This window comes from Equus asinus, chromosome 25, assembly GCF_041296235.1.
Source record: "Equus asinus isolate D_3611 breed Donkey chromosome 25, EquAss-T2T_v2, whole genome shotgun sequence".
NCBI classification, from domain to species: Eukaryota; Metazoa; Chordata; class Mammalia; order Perissodactyla; family Equidae; genus Equus; species Equus asinus.
Window position 1 is genome coordinate 11,197,556 of NC_091814.1, and position 21,148 is coordinate 11,218,703.

At 45.6% G+C, this 21,148-nt stretch overlaps 1 protein-coding gene across 4 annotated transcripts; it reads right to left on the reverse strand.

Moving 5' to 3' along the window:
* Positions 1 to 1,604: 1,604 nt before the first annotated feature.
* GJA5 (gap junction protein alpha 5) lies at positions 1,605 to 20,931 on the reverse strand. Of its 4 annotated transcripts, XM_070497689.1 has the most exons (4): positions 20,793 to 20,931; positions 20,149 to 20,295; positions 8,807 to 8,934; positions 1,605 to 4,942 (listed from the first exon to the last, which is right to left on the reverse strand). In XM_070497689.1, exon 4 carries the CDS (start codon positions 4,908 to 4,910, stop codon positions 3,834 to 3,836), a length of 1,077 nt encoding a protein of 358 aa, XP_070353790.1. In that variant the 5' UTR covers positions 4,911 to 4,942; positions 8,807 to 8,934; positions 20,149 to 20,295; positions 20,793 to 20,931; the 3' UTR covers positions 1,605 to 3,833. The 4 variants fall into 4 exon arrangements, with proteins under 4 accessions (XP_070353790.1, XP_014722551.1, XP_044614210.1 ...); XM_014867065.3 differs by lacking the exon at positions 8,807 to 8,934; XM_044758275.2 differs by lacking the exon at positions 20,149 to 20,295 and having other exon boundaries at positions 20,793 to 20,930.
* Positions 20,932 to 21,148: the final 217 nt, after the last annotated feature.

The window sequence follows — 21,148 nt, forward strand, 5'->3', positions numbered from 1 at the left end:
GTTATTAGCATTTAACCACTTGAACACATTCACGATAGGCATGAAACACTAGTGGTAGAAATTCTGCTCTTATCTGGTGCTCAAGGAAGGAAATTAAGGAAAGGGGCCTACAGGGGCCTACAACCCAGAGTGTGTTCATTATATTACTACCCAGCTTACCTCTTCAGTGGTGAACCTCTAGAGGAAAAAGGAAGAGAAAATGAGAATAGATACATGAGGTTGAAATCTTACTCACTATAAAATAAGTCCCTCGGCTTTTGCAGTCTGGGTGTAATATAAACTGTTAAATGTTAATAGCTCTGTTTATAAAACCATGAGATGCATTGCTTTTTTCCTAGGAGAAAAAATGGATCCCAGATGGTCTTTCCAGTTGGACTCCTCAGGCTCCTCTGGGCTGAGCACCTTGCCCTTGGACAGATGCCAGGGATGCCCTGGAATCTCAGCACCAGGGTCATAAGATGTGCTCTACGATCACTGTGCAAGCCCTCTTTAAAGAGCTTTCCTGCCCTGATAAATAAGACTGATTGATAGTCAAGATAATACTTCTGCTTGTATTTCCCAGCCTTTATTTCGTTCTCTAGGAAATGGAACCCATTTGTTAGTAAAGGGCTGGGTGATCCCTTGAACCTTTGTTTGGAGCAAAAGTCACTTCTCCTCTTCCAAAGAGATGTGATCCCAATCAGAGAGGCCAATGAGAAGGTGTCCATTGTCAGGGAGCCTTCCAGTACCTCAGTTTCCATGTCTGTAAAATGGGGATACCAAGACCTATTTCACAGAGCTATCCTTGAGGTTTTCTCTAAAACTTTAGCCACTCTTTAAGGCCCAGGTCAGGCCTCTCCTCTTCTATATATGTTTTTCGTATGTACTACTTCCTGGAGCCCTACAGTTCTTAGACTTGATAGTAAATGCATTCCCATATAATTTTATTCTAATTGTTTCCTCTATGTGAGTTAATTTGATCACCTTAGGTAGATCATGTGTTGGAATCATCTCTCAACAACCAAGGTTTTCAAACACTATGCATTCAACATCATAACAAAAATAATAAAGATAATAATAACAACAATTACCATTTAATGACAGACATTATTTCTCAGGCACTCTGCTGAACACTTTATAAACAATCTCTCATTTAATAACCCTATGAGGTAGAAAGTACTACATCCAACTCACAGATGAGGAAACCAAGGCTTAGACATTAAGTAGCCTCCTGGAGTCCAGCTGTCAATCTGCGGCTGGGATTTTAATCCTTGCATATCTGACTCTAAAACTCTTTGCATTACCGACTGACTGATATATCGGGGGGAGGTGTCTGAGTGCTCCCATCCCCCATCAAGTCTGCTATCCTTCTCTTATAGTCACAGCATGAGAGGGACACAAAAGAGAAATCAGGGCTGGCCTGTTGGCCAAGTGGTTAAGTTCCCAGGCTCTGCTTTGGCAGCCCAGGGTTTCGCTGGTTCAGATCCTGGGCACTGACATGGCACTGCTCGTCAAGAGATGCTGAGGTGGCGTCCCACATGCCACAACTAGAGGCACTCACAACTAGAATATACAACTATGTACTGGCGGGCTTTGAGGAAAAGAAGAAAAAAAAGAAAGAGAGATTGATGTAGGGCCAAATTTTATTAAGACAAACTACACATTTACAGCTTTTTCTTTCCTGGAAGCCACATCATCAAGGACTGGTCTCACAGAATTTATAATCCAGGAACACTCGTTTCATGAAACAAACACATTTCAGAGATGGAAGGAGAGAGAGGCTTTTTTTTTTTTTTTTTTTGAGAGAGAGAGAGAGAGAGAAAGTCAATGCCAATGCCAGACAATATAGAAAGGTGCCCCCTCCAGGGACCTGGGATGACCAGTCATTCTTTTCTAACTGGCATCCCAATCAGTTCCCTCCACCTCTCTATCTTCACCCTTCTTTCCACCCACCAATAACATCTAGGTATCAACAGAGAGGCCTAGAGATGGGCAGGTAGGGCAGAGGCTGAGCCTCCTTCTGAGTCTTCACCCTCCTCTGTTCCTACTTTTCATGCCTATCTGTTTAGGCTGATGATACTGAAAACAGTGAGGCTCAGGCTCTCTGCCAGGCATCTAGAAAGGAGGGCAGGAAGACACAATTTTCCCTAAGATTTCCTTTCCTTATTTCAGGACTCCCCTCTCCTTCACCCGGTCTATCAGCACGTGTACACACACACATATGCATTTTAGAAAGTAATCATCTCCCTATAAGTCTTGGTATTCAGTTTTGAGCATCCTTTATCTTCATCCAAAATGGCAACCACCCATTATGAGTGGACTGAATAGAGAAACCAGGCCAGTCCCTGGGGAAGGCAGGGCTTTTTTGAAGTCCCCATGTGGCAGTCTCATCAGGAGCACCATAGGAATCTCTATGCTCTTAAACAAGGGCCCTGCCAAGGGAGCTGGAGATTCCCCTACTGCTTCCATGCCCCGACTAAATCCTCCAGGGAGAGAGCGATCTGGGGAGCCTCTATAGCTGTCATCGCACCACCTCTTGGCACTCTTAAGTTGACAGTTAGCAAGGGAAATAAATAGGAGGGAAATATCCTTTTCCAGTATTTTCTCTCCTTTTTTATTTTCATCTTCACAGCAGAATTATTTTTTCCCAAGGGGAATCTTAGAAGCACAATGCCCTCTTTGTTTTAATAGGTCCAGGGAAATTCCACTGGCCTCCATGGCTGTGATCTGGTCAAGATCTGAGAGACGATGACAGTTTCTGGGGCATTCCAGTTGATAGGGTCTTTGGAGGAACACTGAGTGAACAGCCAAGGGAGAAAGAGAAGGGATGGTTTCTATCATTGGGTTGAACTGTAAAAGAGCCACAGGATGACAGGTGGTGGCAGGAATTCCAGTGGAGTCTGTGTACACAGTGACTCCCTAGAGGAGCTTGCACTTTCTTAGGCTGCTTGTACACTCTGCCAGAAGGAAAGGCTGCAACATCACCAAGGTGGGACATTTGCCAGAGGTACAGATCAAGGCACTTGTAAAGCTGAGGCTGCTGATCAAGTTCCAATGACCTCTTTTTAAGTAAGACTGGGTAGAGGGAGGGGGTAGCCAAGGGCGGCCTAAAGAAACCTCACCAGAACTCTAAAGTATGGCCCAAGGAGACAATAGATTGAACAGCACATCTAACACAAGTTCCTTCATTCATGCTCTTTATTGGCTGGGAACTTTGGGCTCTTCCTTGCAGCAGGAAGAGATCAGGTCAGGAAAGCCAAAAGGAGGGCCGGCCCAGTTGGATAGTGGTTAAGTTCTCATGCTCTGCTCCAGCGGCCTGGGGTTCACAGGTTCAAATCCTGGGCACAGACCTAGCACCCCTCTTCAAGCCATACTGTGGCAGCATCCCATATAAAGTAGAGGAAGATTGGCACAGATGTTAGCTCAGTGACAATCTCCCTCACACACACACACGCACACACACAGAAGCCATAGAGACTTGGAGAACCCATCTGGTATTTGGCTCGTGTAGAGAGAGTCATCTTGTCCCTCTGGCTATCTGTCCCAGGCCAGATTTGCCATGGTTCCCTTCTCTTCCTCTTACTTGTCCAATGAGTAAACTGAAAGGCTTCACTGAGTACACTGGGTAGAGGATTGGGAAGGGACAGCAGCCTGGGTGGGTAGCCATGTCTCTGACTGCACTTGCTGAGCCCTGGTCATACCTTCTGGAATAAATGAGCAATGCTATTGAGATCCAGAGCCCAAAAGGAGCAGAGCAGTGATGAGAATGAGAGAGACGCCGTCAGAACGGACACGTCTTCCCTCTCTGAGCCTCCTTTGTTCCCCCTTGGTTCTGGTTCCCTCACGCTGGAGGGTCACACTGATAGGTCATCTGACCTGGCCTTGCTGCTGGCCTTGCTGAGACGAGGCTTGTCATTCTGGTAACAATGGGGGAGGCGGTGACCTGGGGAGACTCCATTGGGTACCTCAGGCTTCTGGGCATAACGGATATGAATGAAACCTTCCCCAGGAATCTGCTCCTGATCTCGCACTTGCTCTGTGGCCAGGTTGTCTATGTTCTGCTGGGAGGCCATCTTGTTACTGAAGGGATTGAAAAATTTCCCCCCAGGACCATTCTCGAGGCACTGATTGAAGTCAAGCGGTGGTGTGCATTTCTGGACTATGCCAGCAGAGGGGCCAGGAAGCTGGCACTCAGCCATGCCCTGCCGTGACCTGGCAAATCGCTGTCTGATCCTCTTCCAGCCCAGGTGGTAGAGTTCAACCAGGCTGAGGAAGAGGGACAGTCCTGCCACAGCCAGCATAAAGACAATGAAGACATTCTTCTCAGTGGGCCGGGATACATAACAGTTGACGGGGTGGGGGCAGGGACTCCTGCGGCAGACATGCAGGGTGTCCAGGAAGATCCCGTACAGGAGGTACTGGCCCACAATGAAGGCCACCTCCATGGTGGTGCGGATCAGGATGCTGCAGACATAGGTGTTGAGCAGAGTGCCCTGGAGGACAATCTTTTCATTCCCTTCCTCCCAGCAGGACAGCGCTGTCTTCTCAGCCACTGGGTACTCATAAGAGCCAGCGCCCTGCACGTGTTTGGCCCTCTCTGCCTCCCGTTGCCTCTGCTTCTCCTGCATGCGCACCCTGTGCATGGTGTGGAACAGGTACACCAAAGACGGTGTGGAGACGAAGATGACCTGCAGCACCCAATAGCGGATGTGCGAGATGGGGAAGGCTTGGTCGTAGCAGACGTTCTCGCAGCCAGGCTGCAGCGTATCGCACAGGAAATCAGCCTGCTCATCCCCCCAGGATGACTCAGCAGCCGTGACCAGCACCAGTATGCGGAATATGAAGAGGACTGTGAGCCAGACCTTGCCAATCTCTGTGGAGTGCTTGTGTACTTCCTCCAGGAACTCTGCCAGGTAGCTCCAGTCACCCATCTTGGCTCAGCAGAGGACAAACGCCAAGACTTCTGCAAATGCAGGAGAGAGAAAGAGAGAAAAAGAGAGGGATGCTTCTGCAAAAGTCTGGAAGGTCCAGTCAAGCTCTGGGATTCCACTGATCCATACCACTGTGTTCTTTAAGAAAGGGCAACTTAGAAGTCAAATTCGTGGATGGGGAACATGATGTAATCTACACAGAATTCGAAATATATTATGATGTATATCTGAAAGCTATATAATGTTATAATCCAACGTTACTGCAATTAATAAAATAAAGAAAGAAAGAAAGAAGTTAAATTCACCTAAAAACTCTCTTTTTTTTCCCTCAGCAAAGATAAAAAGAAAGAAGAATCAGAGTGGTCATGTTAGCAGGTTACAGTATGGTGGATCTGGAAATCAACTAAGCTGTGTGTTCCAGTGTGGATTCTATACTCTTACTCCCAGGGATTCTACTTCGGGAGGTCAGGGGTGGACCTCCGGAATCTGGATTTGCAACAAGCACCCTGGTGATTCTGATGCAGGCAGTCCAAGGACCAAACCTGGACAAACACAAGTGGTAGAAAGAACACAGGACTCGAGTCTGCAAATGTGACTCTGGCATTTACCCCCCTGAGACTGTTTCCTTGTCTGTAAAATGAGGACGAGAATAGCTACACCAGAGGATTTTGAGGATTAAATGAAATGAAGTATGTGATATGCTGAAAATACCACAAATGTTCCATGTGTTTGAATGGCTGTCAGGTGGAGAAAGAATTTTTTGTGACTACAGAGGACAGAACTAGGTGGAGGAAGAAAGAGTGAGGGTGGGAGTGGCCAATTTGGCCTCTCAGGAAGCATTCTCTAACAGTCAGAACCGTCTAATATGGACCGGCTATATTGGGAGGAGGACAACAAGTCCGTGTTTGGTTACTGCAGCTAAAGGTATTGCAAATGAGTACTCAGGTTCCCCCAGCTGGCAGCAGCTGGCAATGCCGATCTCCTCCACCTCAGTACAGTGCAGCCCTTTCAACTGTACAGCTTGGCTTGTCCTTTTGCATGCAGAAGGTACCCACGCACAGAACTGTTCATCCTCATACCCAGAATAAATGCCCCAGACTTTATATCACATACAAAACCTTCTCTCATCAGGCCTTCATTTCCTGCCTGTTCCCATTAGTTCCCTTTGTCCAGACAGTTCAAGTCCTGGAAAATTCCCAAATGCCCTCCTCCCACCTGCCTCCTGTATGCCCCATCTCTCCTAGCCGAATCCTATTAACCCTTCAACACCAACCCAGTCATTGCTTTTTCTAGCCCTCCCTTCTCCCTCAAGCTGAGCCTCTTCTGCTCATGTGGTGGCCCTGGGGACACTTAGTCCTCTCCAACACTTTCCTTCTTGTTTTGTAATCCTCTGCCTGTCTATGTTCTTCCAGTGGGGGCTCCTGGAAAATAGGGACTATCTTTTCCTCTATATCATCATCACCTAGCCCAGAGCCTGGCCCAACATGTGTATTTAGTAAATCTTGGTTGAGTGAAGGAAGGAGGGGATGGAAGGCACTGGTGTTTCCTACCCAGTGGCAAACCAATTCCCTGTTCCTTGCCTACAGCCCCTTAGCAGGGTGAAAAGGCCAAATATCACTTTCTCAGTCTCCACTGCGGTTAGTTCTGGTCAGCGAGGCGTAGGGAGAGTCTAATGTGGAGGGAGTGCCCTAGAAAAGGTTTTTCTATCCCCCAGTAAATGGAGGGAGCCTCACTTGAAGTCCTTCCCACCCCCCTCCTTCCTGCCTGAGGACGTGGTTGTGTGAGCCAATATGTCTGAAGCTGCCCAGAGAATCTCTGAAATGCCAGCCAGTGCCCTGAGACCTCTGAATTGACAGTTGAATCACCTACCTCCGGAATTCTTACTTGATGAGCAATAAATGTCCTTATGGCTTAAGCCTCTAACCAATTCTAATCAACAGAATGACCAAAAAAAAAAAAAATAGGAGGGAATTGAACATAAATATTCCCTTCTTAGAATCATAAAACCTCAGATTCTCATGGGACCTTAGAGGTTGTCAAGTTCCAACCTTGAGCTTCGCATCTTTGCTGCCAATGTGCCCCTGGTTCCTGTCTGAACATTCTTTATGCGTATGAGGAAGAACAGGGCAGGGGTGCCACATTTCACAGTCCAGGTTTCCCTGGCTCCTGACTTGATACCTTGACAGAGACAAGCCTCCTGGCCTTGTCTTTTCCCAGCCCAGCCGCTCCCAACCCTGAGAGTATGCAGAGTCCCTGGGAATGAGGGTGTCCTTGAGTGAGCCTTATCTCAATTCCCCTCCATATCAAAGACCCACCCAAGTCTTGAGGCCTTTCCTCTGGTTTGTGATCAGACATCTACCCTTTTCCTCAGGTGGTGAAGTAAAGGACCCGCTCCCTTAGCCTCCAAATGTGGAAAATTTTGGAGCGTTTGCTCAAAAGGAAAATGACTGATTAGATAAGAGTTAGAATGGTCTGTCATCTCTTCTGGGCACGTGCACAGCGTTCAGCACCTTCACAGTCAGCCATACACGTGCAGGGACCAGGATGTGGTGAGTGTCTGAGAGAAGGGAGGGAGAGATGGGGAGCAAAAAGAGGGAAAAGACAAGGGGGAGTTGGAAATGGAGAAAAAGAGATCGTGTAACAGTTAAGACAAGATAGTTTTGGGCTTAGTTGAGTGGAGTTCAAACCCCTATTTATACTTCTGAGTTTGGAGAAGTTACTGGATCTGTGTCTCAATTTCCTCATCTGCAGAATGGGGATACTATTATTCCACTCATAGAGTGTAAGGAGAGGATTTATGAAAATTTATAAAAACAGCACAGTGCTCCACAAAGAAGAACTGAGAATAAAATTCAGCCATTACAAGCAAGGAAAGTGGTGGGGAAGGGCAAGAATAGAAGGGGAGAGAAAGAGAAAGTAGGAAGTAGAGAGAGGTGCGTTACAAAGGAGAAGAGAGAAACAGATGGAGGAACAGGAGAGAAAGTGAGAGGGGAAACAGAAATAGAAATAAAGAGAAAGAAAGAAACAAATGTCCTATTCTTCCAGGATTTGTGGCAAGTTTTCCAAACTCTCCTCAATCCCTGAAGACTTTTCCCTTGACCTTCTGACTCTGTCACTCATTCCTTGCAAGTCCCCAAGGATGTATAAAAATAGTTCCAGGCAAAGAATGTGACACTTTGGTCTGGTCTGCCAAGAGGCCTAATTGCTGCCTCCCTCATTTGTGGTCCAAGGAATCCGGCCTGGAAGAAGTAAAGCCCAGGTACGGGAAAGGAACATCCTGGACTATCAGAAAGACAGTATTGGAAAGGATACCTCCTCGGGAGGGAACAAGAGAAACTAGCTGAGGAGGGGCGGGGGTGGAGCAGACACCATGGGCCCTAGGGACAGCAGATAGGGTGAAAGACCTCTCATTGTGACTTCCTGGATGACTCAGGCAAGGTCAGAGAAACTTATAGTTGCTACCATGTACCAGCTGCTCAGGTTAAAAATGAAAGTTCCCTGGCTGACGTCAGTTTCCCAGCTACACTGGGGCCCTTTAAGCCCCCGGCAACCTCAGCCAAAGAAACTTGTAGATTATTCATTGAGTTTACTGGGTGTAGAGCATATAAAATGCTTTGTAGATTGTTATCCATTTCTTAGCAGGAAGTGTGTTAGGAGGGGCAAAGGAAGCTGCCCATGCCATGAATAAATTCTATCAAATACGATGGTAACAGACCTCACTGTTTAGCTGTGATCTTCACTGGCTTCCTACCACTCATAAAGTCCACTCTCTAAGTTGCTCTTGAGACCCTCCACAGCACAGCCTCATCTTATCTTTTTCCACTGTTCCCCACACATACTCAATACTTAAGCTATACAACTCCCCTTACATGTATACATGGCCCACAATTTCTTACCTCTTTGTCTTGGCTCCTCATGCTCCCTCTGCCTACAATGTCGTTCTTCTCTTTCATTCATTCATTTAGTAAGATTATTAAGTGGTTACCAGGTGCCAGGCATCTTCTGAGGCACTGAAGATACAGCACTTAAAAAGACAAACAAGGAGTCCCTGCCTTATTGAGCTTAACTGCCTTTATTTCCCTTGATTAAGGGGAGAGATCAAACACATAATTGCAATAAAGCACAGTGTGTGTTAGCATTAAGGAAGTACAGGGTGCTATGGGAACATATGGCAGGAGGTTGACTCGAGTTTAGGGGGTCGGGGAGGGCCTCATTAGATCAGAGCCCTCCAAAGAGCCCTGGGTAATTGAATTCTACAGCTCTTTGCAACTGATACAAGTTCTGAAATCCCCAAGGCAAAAAGAGATGGCCCCTAAAACCTGGACAGGAACAACCCAACTCTGAAGGTTCTTCACTCCAAAACCTTCAGCATCCTCTTTCAGTGTGTCATACGCTTGGACAAAGCAAAAGTTTTGGAGGAGTCACAGGGAACTTATTTGGTAATAAAACATGGCGCTCGGATAAGAGGGAAAGGGCCAAAGGAAGGCTTTTGTGTAGAATCAGCATGAATCATTTTATTCCTTTGCTTTATGTATTATATGGCTAGAAATAAAATTAAGGTATCTATGTTCCCGACCCAGTGCTTCTCCTTGTGTTGGCATTATTGCCTCCCTACACAGTTTTCAAAGACAACCAATTTAGAACAACCCACATGAACATACACGTATAGCCAGGACCTCTTCCTCTGGCCTCACAGCTCTAGGTAGAAATGGAGAAGTCTTCTCAAATTGATATCAGCCCTCCTTAATGTGTCCTGCGCTCTGCTGAAGACTCCAAATTACCATCCAGCATGTAGGATACATTCCTGCGCTTGGTTATATGCTGCCTTATACTTGTTCTCCAAAAGCTTCTTGTCTATCAGCCAACCCACAACTCAACCCACATTGAGTCCCTACTATGTGCGTAGAACTCTTCTGGGTACTGAAAATAATACCTAAGAGGTTCCGGGCCTGGCACATATTAGGTACTCAGTGATATCTGGTGAATTCATTAAATCAGGCGTGATTCCTGCTCTCAAGGATTTAACAGCTTTTTCCTTCAAATGGGTAGTAGACTTCTCAAAGTCAAAAGGCTTCTTCTACTTTGTATACTTACTGCATTAGATTCTCTCATTAGGTATATAATAAATGCTTTCTTAATGATTGAAAAAAATGGTCTAGCAGTAAGATTGCAAAGTGATCCTAGGGAGGCTCAAATCTTCCTTCGTAAGCCCAGCAATAAAAAATGAAACCTCACATAGTGCAAAGTGTGCTTTTCTTACATTCTCTTGTTGACTCCGAGAGCATGGGACCATATTTGTTTTGTTCAAGAATGAAGCCCTTCAGGACATATAGACACTCAATTTTTATTGTCGAGTGGATGAATACTCATAACTACCTTGTGTGTTGATGGTTACTGCCTCTGTTTGCAGAAGGGGAAACATGTAGAGAAGATAAGAGACTTGTTCAAAGAAACAGGGCTTCACTCCAGAGTTTCTGATCAAGTCTGGCGCACACCAAAAAGTTTCCGTATATCTTCTCTCCAAGGATGGAGCCCAGCAATTCATATGTCTCCCCCTTTGGGTCTTCAAAATCTCCTGTTCACCGTGGGACAGTGAGTGATTTGAGACACAACACTGCCATTTAGTGATAAGGCCTGTGGGGTCAGCTTTTACGCAATCAAGCAAATGCTTATGACACTCCCTTGATGTGACCAGCACTGGGTGGAGTGCTGAGGGGATTATGGAAAAGTATAATTCAGTTCAGTTTCACAGACATTTATAGGCATACCTCATTATTGCACTTTGCTTTATTCCACTTCTCCGATGTTTTTTACAAATTGAAGGTTTGTAACAACCCTGGTTTGAGCAAGCGTATCAACGCCATTTTTCCAACAGTGTTTGCTCACTTCATTTCTCTTGACCCACTTTGATAATTCTCACAATATTTCAAACTTTTCCATGATTACTATATTTGTTGTGGTGATCTGTGATCAGTGATCTTTGAGGTTACTATTGTAATTGTTTCAGGGCACCACAAACCGCACCCATTTAAGATGGCAAACTTAATTGATAAACGTGTATGTGTTCTGACTGCTCCACTGACCAGCCATTCCCCTCTCTCTCTCTCCCTCCTCAGGTCTCCCTGTTCCCTGAGACACAACAGTATTGAAATTAGGCCAATTAATAGCTCTAAATGGCCTTTATGTGTTCAAGTGAAAGGAAGAGTCACGCGTCTCTCAATTTAAATCAAAAGCTAGAAATGATTAAGCTTAGTGAGGAAGGCATGTTGAAAGCTGAGACAGGCTGAAAGCTAGGCCTCTTGCACCAGTTAGCTAAGTTGTAAATGCAAAAGAAAAGTTCTTGAAGGAGATTAATAGTGCTACTCCAGTGAACACACGAATGATAAGAAAGTGAACCAGCCTTATTGCTGACATGGAGAAAGTTTTAGTGGTCTGGATAGAAGATCAAACCAGCCCCAACATTCCCTTCAGCCAAAGCCTAATCCAGAGCAAGGCCCTAACTCTCTTCAATTCTGTGAAGGCTGAGAGAGGGGAGGAAGAGGCAGAAGTGAAGTTGGAAGCTGGCAGAGGTTGGTTCATGAGGTTTAGGGAAAGAAGCCATCTCCTTAACATAAAAGTGCAGGGTGAAGCAGCAAGTGCTCATATAGAAGCTGCAGCAAGTTATCTAGAGATCTAGCTAAGATAATTAATGAAGGCAGCAACACTAAACAACAGATTTTCAGTGTAGACAAAACAGCCTTATATTGGAAGAAGATGCCATCTAGGACTTTCATAGCTAGAGAGGAGAAGTCAATGCTTGTCTTCAAAGCTTCACAGGACAGACTGACCCTTGTAAGGGGCTAATGCAGCTGGTGACTTTAAGTTGAAGCCAATGCTCACTTACCATTCTGAAAATCCAAGGGTCCTTAAAAATTATGCTAAATCTACTCTATCTGTGCTCTACGAATGCAACAACAAAGCCTGGATGACAGCACATCTGCTTAAAAAATGGTTAACTAAATATTTTAATCCCACTGTTGAGACCTACTACTCAGAAAAAGATTCTTTTCAAAATATTACTGCTCATTAATAATGCACCTGGTCACCCAAGAGCTCTGGTGGATATGCATAATCAGATTAATGTTGTTTTAATGCCTGCTAACACAACCTCCGTTCTGCGGCCCATGGATCAAGGAGTCATTTCAACTTTCAAGTCTTATTATTTAAGAAATACATTTTGTATGGCTCTAGCTGCCATAAATAGTGATTCTTTTGATGGATCTGGACAAAGTAAATTGAATACCTTCTGGAAAGGATTCACTATTCCAGATGCCATTAAGAACATTCATGATTTGTGGGAAGAGGTTGAAATACTAATAGGAGTTTGGAAGAAGTTAGTTCCAACCCTCCTGGATGACTTTGAGGAGTTCAAGACTTCAGTGGAGGAAGTAACTGCAGATGTGGTAGAAATAGCAAGAGAACTAGAATTAGAAGTGGAACGTGAAGATGTGACTGAATTGCTGCAATCTGATGATAAAACTTTGATGGATAAGGAGTTGCTTCTTACAAATGAGCAAAGAAAGTGGTTTCTTGAGATGGAATTTACTTCTGATGAAGATGCCATGAAGATCGTTGAAATGACAACAAAAGATTTAGAATATTACATAAACCTAGTGGATAAAACAGTGGTAGGGTTTGAGAGGAATGACTCCAATTTTGAAAGAAGTTCTACTGTAGGTAAAATGTTATCCAACAGCATTGCATGCTACAGAGAAGTTGTTCATGAAAAGAAGAGTCATTTGATGCAGCAAACTTCATTGTTGTCTTATTGTCTTATCCTTCAAGAAATTGCCACAGTTACCCCAACCTTTAGCAACCGCCACCCTGATCAGTCAGCAGCCATCATCATCAAGGCAGGATCCTCTGCCAGCAAAAAGATTATGACTTGCAGAAGGTTCAGATGGTGGTTAGCATTTTTTAGCAAAAAATAAAGTATTTTGTAATTAAAGTATATACTTTATTTTTAGACATAATGCTATTACACACTTAATATGCCACAGTATAGTGTAAACATAAATTTTATATGCACTGGGAAACAAAAAATTTTGTGTGACTCGCTTTATTGTGATATTTGCTTTATTGGGGTGATCTAGAACCAAACCCACAGTATCTCTTAGGTACGACTGTACTGAGTGTCTGCTTATGTGCTAGAAGTTAGAGACCTAAAGATCAATGAGACTCTATATTGAAGGAATTCATCGTCTGGTGGGGGATGCGAACACAACTGAATATGGTGAATACTAGAAGAGAAGTACCTGCAGATGCTATGCAGATGCACAAAAGAATGCTGAACCCAGCCAGGGGTAGGGGTGAGGGGTGGGTAGAAAAGACTTCCCAAAAGAAGCCACCCTTGAATAGGAGTTAGCTGTAGGTGATGTTTGTAGAGGTGAGGAGTTGGGGGAGAGGGGAGGTGTGAAAGAGATGGAATTCCAGTCAAAGGCAATTACATAGGCAAATCCACCAAGTGAGGATCAGTGGGGTTCAGAGGAGAGTGAGCAGAACAGGGAGAGAGAGTCTGCAGAGTAGGCAGGGGCAGATTATGGAGGGCTTTGGAGGCCATGCCTAGGAGTTTGGAGTAGTTCTCAAGCTATATAATGGACCATGTTCAGTACATGACTTGCTCCTGTGGGCAGACCCTAATCTGACACAGTCCCCACATGGGGTGGGGGATATGAGGCACTGCACAATTGGTAATCACCCTGCTCATGGCAGTCCTTCAGTAATGGCTGCAGCATAAACTAGGTAGGCTGCGGGTGACAGGTGCTGCCCAGCACACTGCTGAAGCTGCTCCCTCGTCCTTCCTGCTCAAGAAGGCATACTGCAAGTGAGCAAGAAGCTGCCATAGGCATGCCTTGAAAATTTTCTTCCTTCTGTTGATTCTAGTTCTGTCCTCTGGAGCCACACATAGCAGCCCTTCTAGTAGAGGATTTGACAACAATTTCTGTGTCCCCCCAAGGCAGCAGGTGTGCCTTGGGCTGAACTGTAAAGCCATTGGAGTTTCACACACATAATGAGAATTATTTGATCTACTGTATATTGCAGGACTGTGTATTGTCTTTCTAACACAGCCTGAGCTCCTTGAAGACAAGCCCCACATCCGTTCATCATCATATCCTCCCCCTGAAGTCCTCCTACCCTACCTTCCCCCCTAGTGTGTAATATTGTGCCTTGCATCTGGTAGGTTGATTACATACTTTTTTAAAAACAACAACGATGGATGAATGACAGCATTCAGGTCACTCAAAACACCAAATGCCCATAGAGGGGTCTCCCTGGGAGGCTGGCCTAGGGGTACCTGCTCAATGACTATGGTGACCAGAACACCAGGGAGACAGAGCCACTAAGCCTTCCTTCTGCTCATGAGAGAGAAACAGTCACCATGGACTATTCCTTCTCTGCCTCTTCTCCACAGATCACTGGGGAGCTCACTCAGATTTGTCAAAATTAGATTATAAGACCACTCCACAGAGTCTGAGTCTAATTCTGGACAATGACACATGTTTCTGGACAGTATCTAACAGATCTCTGGTTCTCAAAAAAGGTCATTATTTATAGTAATAATAACAATCCCCTGGGTCCATGCTATAATTCTACACGCCATACAGTGGAATGTGGCACAGGGCAGGGTTGACTTGCTTCCCAATTAAGACAATTCTGTTGTAAAAGAACCCAAAGGGCCTCACTTAAAGGATGCCTTAGGCATAGTATCATGTCAGTGCAGCTCGGCTCAGAAGTGTTTACTGAGCTCCTATGCTCTGCCAGCCATCAGAGTTGGCTTTATAAAGTGAAGTGCAAGTATAACCATAATCTCAGAACTCTTTAGACCTTATTCATTAAAGTACATTTTTCTGATTTTCCCTCAGCCCAATAGATTCTCCTTAAAATGGATAAATAGGGAAGATTACATGAGAAAGTGGTCTTGATTCTCAGCTACCTCAGAAATCTTCATCATCCTTGGAGATTCTCGGCTCCCTTTTCTAGTTTACCAGAGTTACACAAAAAAAGAATTTGAATCTAGGTGATAATAACAAAATAAGCTAACACTTATTGAGACTTTTCTATGTGCCAGACATTCTGCAAGTTTCTTGATACATATTTTCTCATTTGATTCTCACAACAACCTGAGGAAGTAGGGCTATCCTGTCTCCTCTCTACAGGGCTCAGAGAGGGGGACGAGCAAGACCACATGGCTGGTAAGCAGTGGAGTTGGCATCAAACCCAGCTCTTGTCTTGTCGGGACAGCGATGCCCCTGCCTTGATGACTAGACTAGATGCTATCTAAATCACCTAAAGTTCCCTTCTGTGGAAATCCTTACCAGTCAAAGGCAGGCCACTTGTACATAAGATGACTGATGCAGGGATGTTTGAGATAATTGTTAGGCTAGGGAGTTGATTTGTAAGTGGTTGGGGGTGATTCTCACATTTAGAATTTACTTTCTTCTCATTTAGGATTGGGATAGCTACCTCAGCCTCAGGGGAGGTACATGCTGTAGCTACAGATACGGCGTTGGCCAGTATAGGCACCTTTCTTGGAATTAGAAGTCCATGGGGACCGCACTCAGAATTAGAAATCCCTGGGGGCTGGCACCCCCGAACCTTGATCACCATAGAGCGGGCAGGGAGATCAAGATGAGAGAGAAGGAGAAAGAGACAGATGGGGGAGATAAAGTATCACTTTAGTTTTCCTCTTACTCCAGCCAATGGCAGATAATTAGCTCCTCTTTCAATTTAATTATTTTATTCCGGCAAGGACAGAGTGGTCCACTCAGAGACACCCTGCTGCAGACAGTTGTTTTAAAGCCAAGGAGGTGGAAGGGAGCAGGCAGTGGAGAAAGAGAATTATGCTAGGATAAGTAATTCTCTTCTTAAAATGTTGGAAGAAGAAATATTTACAAGGAGTGGACAGGAGGGGGTGGCAAATCAAGATATTCAATTACAGTGAAATACTGGGAGGTTTTTATTAATTACCCCAAAGGAGTTGGTTAAAACCTATGCAGTTATTAATGAGAATTATATTCATGAAATGCTTATATTTCTTTTTTTATTTCCACCATCACATCAGATACAGTAGAGCTGAAAGGAATCTAGAGGTCCATCAAACTCAACCCCTCATTTTTATACGAGATGACTAGGGTCCAGGGAAGTGAGGTAATAGTGATAACAGATACCACTAAGTTGAGTGTTTCCCGTTTTACAACTATACCTTCTAATCCTACATTAACCCTGCTAGGAAAGTAGTATTATCCCATTTTACAGCTGAGAAAGCTGAGGTTCCGAGGGTAAGAAACTTGTACAAAGTCACACAAGTAGCAAACGCTGGATAAGGGATTTGAACCTGGTCTGCCTGACTCCAAAGCCTGCTTTCTCTCTGTTTCTCTAAAAGGAAGAGAAAAATCAAAGAGGCCCCAGAACTGACAGCTGGTGACAAACCTGTAACCAGAACTCCAGTCTCTTAATTCCCTGAAGCAAAGATTTTCCCACTTTTCCTTTCAGCCTCTGGCTTATTGGCTGACCATCCCTTGCATATGTTGTTCCTAGAATTAGTGATTATATCAAGGCCCTCAACCCACAGTGCTCGGGATTCCCAGACTCTTCAGCGTCTGCCACCATTTGGCCAGAATTCACATATGGAAAGTTATTTCCTTTTTTAGCCAGTAAGTGCTCTTGGCTGCAGCAGCGTCTACTGCCGGGTTCTCAGCGGGCCAAACAGCAGGCTCTGGGGTTCCACTGATGTTAAATCATAACAAGAGCCACGGAAACAGAATAGTTAGGTGGTGGGACTCACGGCTCATAAGGAATAATGGGATTCAAACCCTTCCTCCATCACTCTCTAGTTGTGTGACCGAGGGCAAGTCATTTAACTTCTCAGTTTCCTCCTCATGTGAACAAAAGGAAAGTTTACTCATGAGGATTAAACAATAGGTATATGTGGAAATGCCTAGAACAGTATCTGGCACTTAGTAGACACTCAATAAAGTCAGTTCCTTATTTTCTTTTCTGACATTTCCAGTAACAGCTCCTCTCAAACATGATCTAACTAGCCAACTTGATGCAGAATTTGACAGTGCAGCAGGCTGGTTAGAGTGACACTGCAAGGATCTCCACATGGCACTGAGTGGGGAAGGATGACTATCAAAGGTGGGGATAACATGAGCAATGAAAAGGATATTAATTTAACTGTAAATTAGTTCTTTCACTAGGCATGAAGACCCTCGGAGGCAGGGGTGGAGAGGAAGGGAGGTGCAGGGCCCCACTCAGATCAGGCCCCTCTCATTCTTGTGATTGGTCCAGGCTGTCTCTGAACTTTTCTTTAACTCAAGCTTTTGGGCCGTGAGATGGACTCCATACGAGCCCATATTATAAAATATGTGCTTTGCGTAATTCCTTCCTTCTGAGGTGCTGCAGCACTTTTGAATGATCACCAATCTGAAGGCCTGTCCACCGGGTAGGTTTGAAGCTGGCTCAGTTCTATTTGGAAGAGAAATAGGAGATTGACTACACTGTGATCTGAGAAGAAAGGGCATCCTGACTCCTAACCACATCTGCCCTCTCCTGAGGTTCTGAACACAAAGATGCCAGGTTGGATTAAGATTCTAGAAGGCTCTGTGAACTGGAGCCTCACAAGAGAGGCTCTTTCTGGTTCCAGCTGTTTCTTTGTGACTCTAAGACAGGACATTCCTCCTTCCTGAACCTCAGTTTGCTCATGTGTAAAAAAAGTGGTTAAGCTGGATGGTTACTAAGTCCTTTCTAGCTCTAAGTTAGAACATCCAGGGAGTTTGTGACTTGCCCAGTTATGATAGATGGCAAGTTAGTAACAAAGCCAAGAGGCAAATCCAGATTTTCTGACTCCCAACTTAGAGGTCAGCAATTGTAGTCCCAGAAGAAATCTGTGGTCATAAAGACCAAGCAGTCTTCTCAGAATTATATGTCATGGTGAGCCTTCACTGTGGAAAGGCCTTTGCATCAAATGAGATGCAATTCAAAGAGACTTGGGCTGAGCGCTAGGTGACCTAAATCCTACCCTATTATTCTATTGTTCATTGAGCACCTAGAGTGTGATAGCCATTTTAAATACATTATTTCATTTAATTCTCATAAAACCTTACAAGGAAAGTATTTATTAGCTGGATTGGCAGATGAAGAAACTGAACATCAGAGGCATTAAATAATTTTCCCAAGGTCACACAGCTGAAATTCTAACCCAAATGTGACGCCAAATGCCCAGGCTCTTCCTCCTGCCCTACTCCTGGATTAGATAAACTCTAAGACCCCTCTGTGCTTTTGCAATACCTCGGATTCTGAGACCTCCTGACTCTCTTTCCTTATAAAGGTGAGCAGATTGTTGAAGGGTGAAGTTTAACTTGCCCATGATTTGCTAATATGTCAGAAACAATTGATTTACAAAGTGGCATTAAGCTGTCATTTGCCGGGAGCCAGCAGCTTCTGACTATGGAAAGGAAGTCAGCTTCTCTTCTAGGAGACCTGAAGCTTTCCTGGAAAAATGGGCCTCTCTCCCCTTTCGTCAGCTCAATCCTTGAGCCCGAGGTGGGGCGAGTTCCCACAGAGAGCTCTGGAATCCCTGGTGGGTGAAATCTTCCCTGGGACGGAGGGTAGAGCCTGGGCCTTGGGTGTCCCTGGCCTGGAGGACTGCAGGTCCTAGAGTTCCTGTCCTGATTGATCCACACAGATAGGCTCCCTGTGATGCTTTAATTGGCTGGGCCCAGAGGTGGGATCAGCCAGTATCCAAGAGGCCAGGGGGCACTGTGGTAGCCCTGCTGGCTGCTAGAGCCTAGAACATTCCACTGCATATGCCCCTCACCAGCCAGAGGAGATGATGAGGAGCAGGTGGGCGAGTGGGTGTCACTGACAGAAAATAGGGTTGTAGAGATGCTTAAATGGAAGAAGCGGGGAGGCTTGGGGAGAAACAGAGGCTCGGAAAACACAGCCAAGAATAGAAGTCAGGAGAGCCCTAGATGTGAGTGAGCAGAGCAGGATGTTCTCCCAACTGAATTGGCCCTGACTCACGATGTCATCTTCAACAAGTCACTTCCTTGTTCTCCTTATTTGTCAAAGAAAAGATTGATGGCAGTCTAAGAGACCTCTTCCAGTTCTAATGGCCTAGGACTTTAGTCCAGGACCAGGAGGGGGCACAGGAGTGAGCAGCTAGGAGACAAGATCGATAACCAGTTTCAAGGGCCTGGCAAGAACATCTCTGGGGTTCTGAGGCAGTGGCAGAGCAGGGTAGCATGCTCACGTTACTGCCATGGTTCTAGGAACTTCACGTGTCTGGTGAGGGGATGTGCAGAGGGTGCCAGGTTGGAAGCCGGGTAACACACCTCCCGGTATTCTCTGCTTTGTGTGCTGTGGCCACCGGGACTGCTCCTTGGCAGCTGCTGAGTGAAGAAAAGGCTAAGAGGGACAGCCAGGGGAGCAGGCTCCGAACAGCTCTGCCGCCCTGGGGAACCTGGCCGAAAGGTAGGAAGTTCAGAGCTGACCCCAGAGAGCAGTGAGTCAGGGTCTGGGCTGGGCTGTGACTGTAGGGGCAGTGGGTGGGAGAGACAGAGGCCACTTGGCCCACTGATGTGAAAGTCAGGCTGGGACGCCTCTAAATACCAGCTTGTCTTCCGAGCCATGAGCCCACCCCACCAGGCAAATGGAGGTGCCTGCACTGCCTTTGATCTCGTCTCTGTTCAGTTTTGCTGGATATCTCCCAGGTCTCCTGGCTCTCTGTCCAGTGCTTCTCGCACTGCCCTTCCTTCTCTCAGGCCATTCGGACCCGGAGTACCAGAGCATTTTGCAGGAAAAACCCAGTGAGATGCTGAGGAGTAAGAACCAGGAGTCCCTCCATTAAGCTGGGATACAAGGAGCGGGAACAAAAGTACAGTAAGGATGTAAAATCCTCACTTCAAGCTTCCCTTTTTCAGTGGTTTGAGGCACCTTTGAGCCTAAGGAATCATAGCCTTGTACAATGTTACTGCTGAATGGAACCAGAAGGATCCTTCTACTTCAAACACCTTGTTTTAGAGATGAGGGAACTGAGGCCCGGAAGGGGGAAGTGTCCAGCCCAAGGACACACAGCCACTCAGTGGGCCAGAACCCAGGTCTCTCAGCCCCTGAGTCCAGGGTCTTTTACCACATTCTCAGAAGAGATGTCAAGGAGCTGACAGAAACCTTTCTGCCCTGTGGCCCTCTCCCTCACCCTGCACGCAGGAGGAAAGGAGACCTTCAGTGGGTGTCTCTCCCCGCCGGCTTCCTCTCTGGGTCTCACCAGCCTCTTTCCTCCGACAGTGAGTGGCAGGCCGGATTGCTCACAACGCACAGCAGGGACATGATACTCTGCAGGAAACTAAGCAGGGAATATTTTTAAACCATCTAACATGCCTTAGGGGGAAAAAAATTAAAACACTCCCCTAGATGCTGTGGAAAGCATTTCAAAAAAGATTCCAAGCCTAGAAGAAACATCGTAAAACAGGGACGGTTTGTGTTTTTAAAGGGCCAATTCCATCTTAACAAAAGTCCTTGGTAATAGATTGGTGACCCGCTTGCAAGGTGCCCCTGGGGCACCACAACTCCACAAGAGGTAGATTAACTCCAAGGGCCTCCACTCACATTCCTACAGCTCCTTACAAATCAAGTAAGTGATTTATCTGCTGCTTCAGAAACCGTCCTCCTTAATATACCCAAACCTCACCATCAAAGGGAATGGTGAGAAAGGTAGAGAATAAACTCACAGGTACAGAGAAAGAACTTTGCTCTTATCCAACCTGGAATTCAAGGCTCTCTCTTCTGGCTACTTCCCACCAACTGGTAGTTTTATCTCGTAAAATGCAAGTCTACTCTTACCTTCTTCTCTTCCTCCTCTCTGGAATTTCCATTGGCTTCTTAGTTCTCTGGCCGCCTCTTCTCTGACTGCCCACTGTTTCTTGCTCTTGAGCCTGTCAGTTGCTCCTCTTCCACCCTCTATTTAATCCGTATCTGTCGCCCTCCCTCCTCCCACTTCCTACTCTCTCTCTCCACCCCCTTCCCCCTCTGGATCCCTCCCTCTCCTCTCTCTTTTGTGCTCTTAGAATCTTTGCTCCTCATTTAAAAAGTTTTCTTCCCTCTACCTCCTTGCAGCCTCTTTTCACTGTGTTCTCAGGAGACAGAGCCCTCGTCCTCCCCCGCTGCCCTCCCACTGTCATTGTCACCACAGTCCTTGC

Coding starts and splice junctions, on each gene's coding strand:
- GJA5 (XM_014867063.3), bottom strand. CDS start 4,910: ATGGGTGACTGGAGCTACCTGGCAGAGTTCCTGGAGGAAGTACACAAG.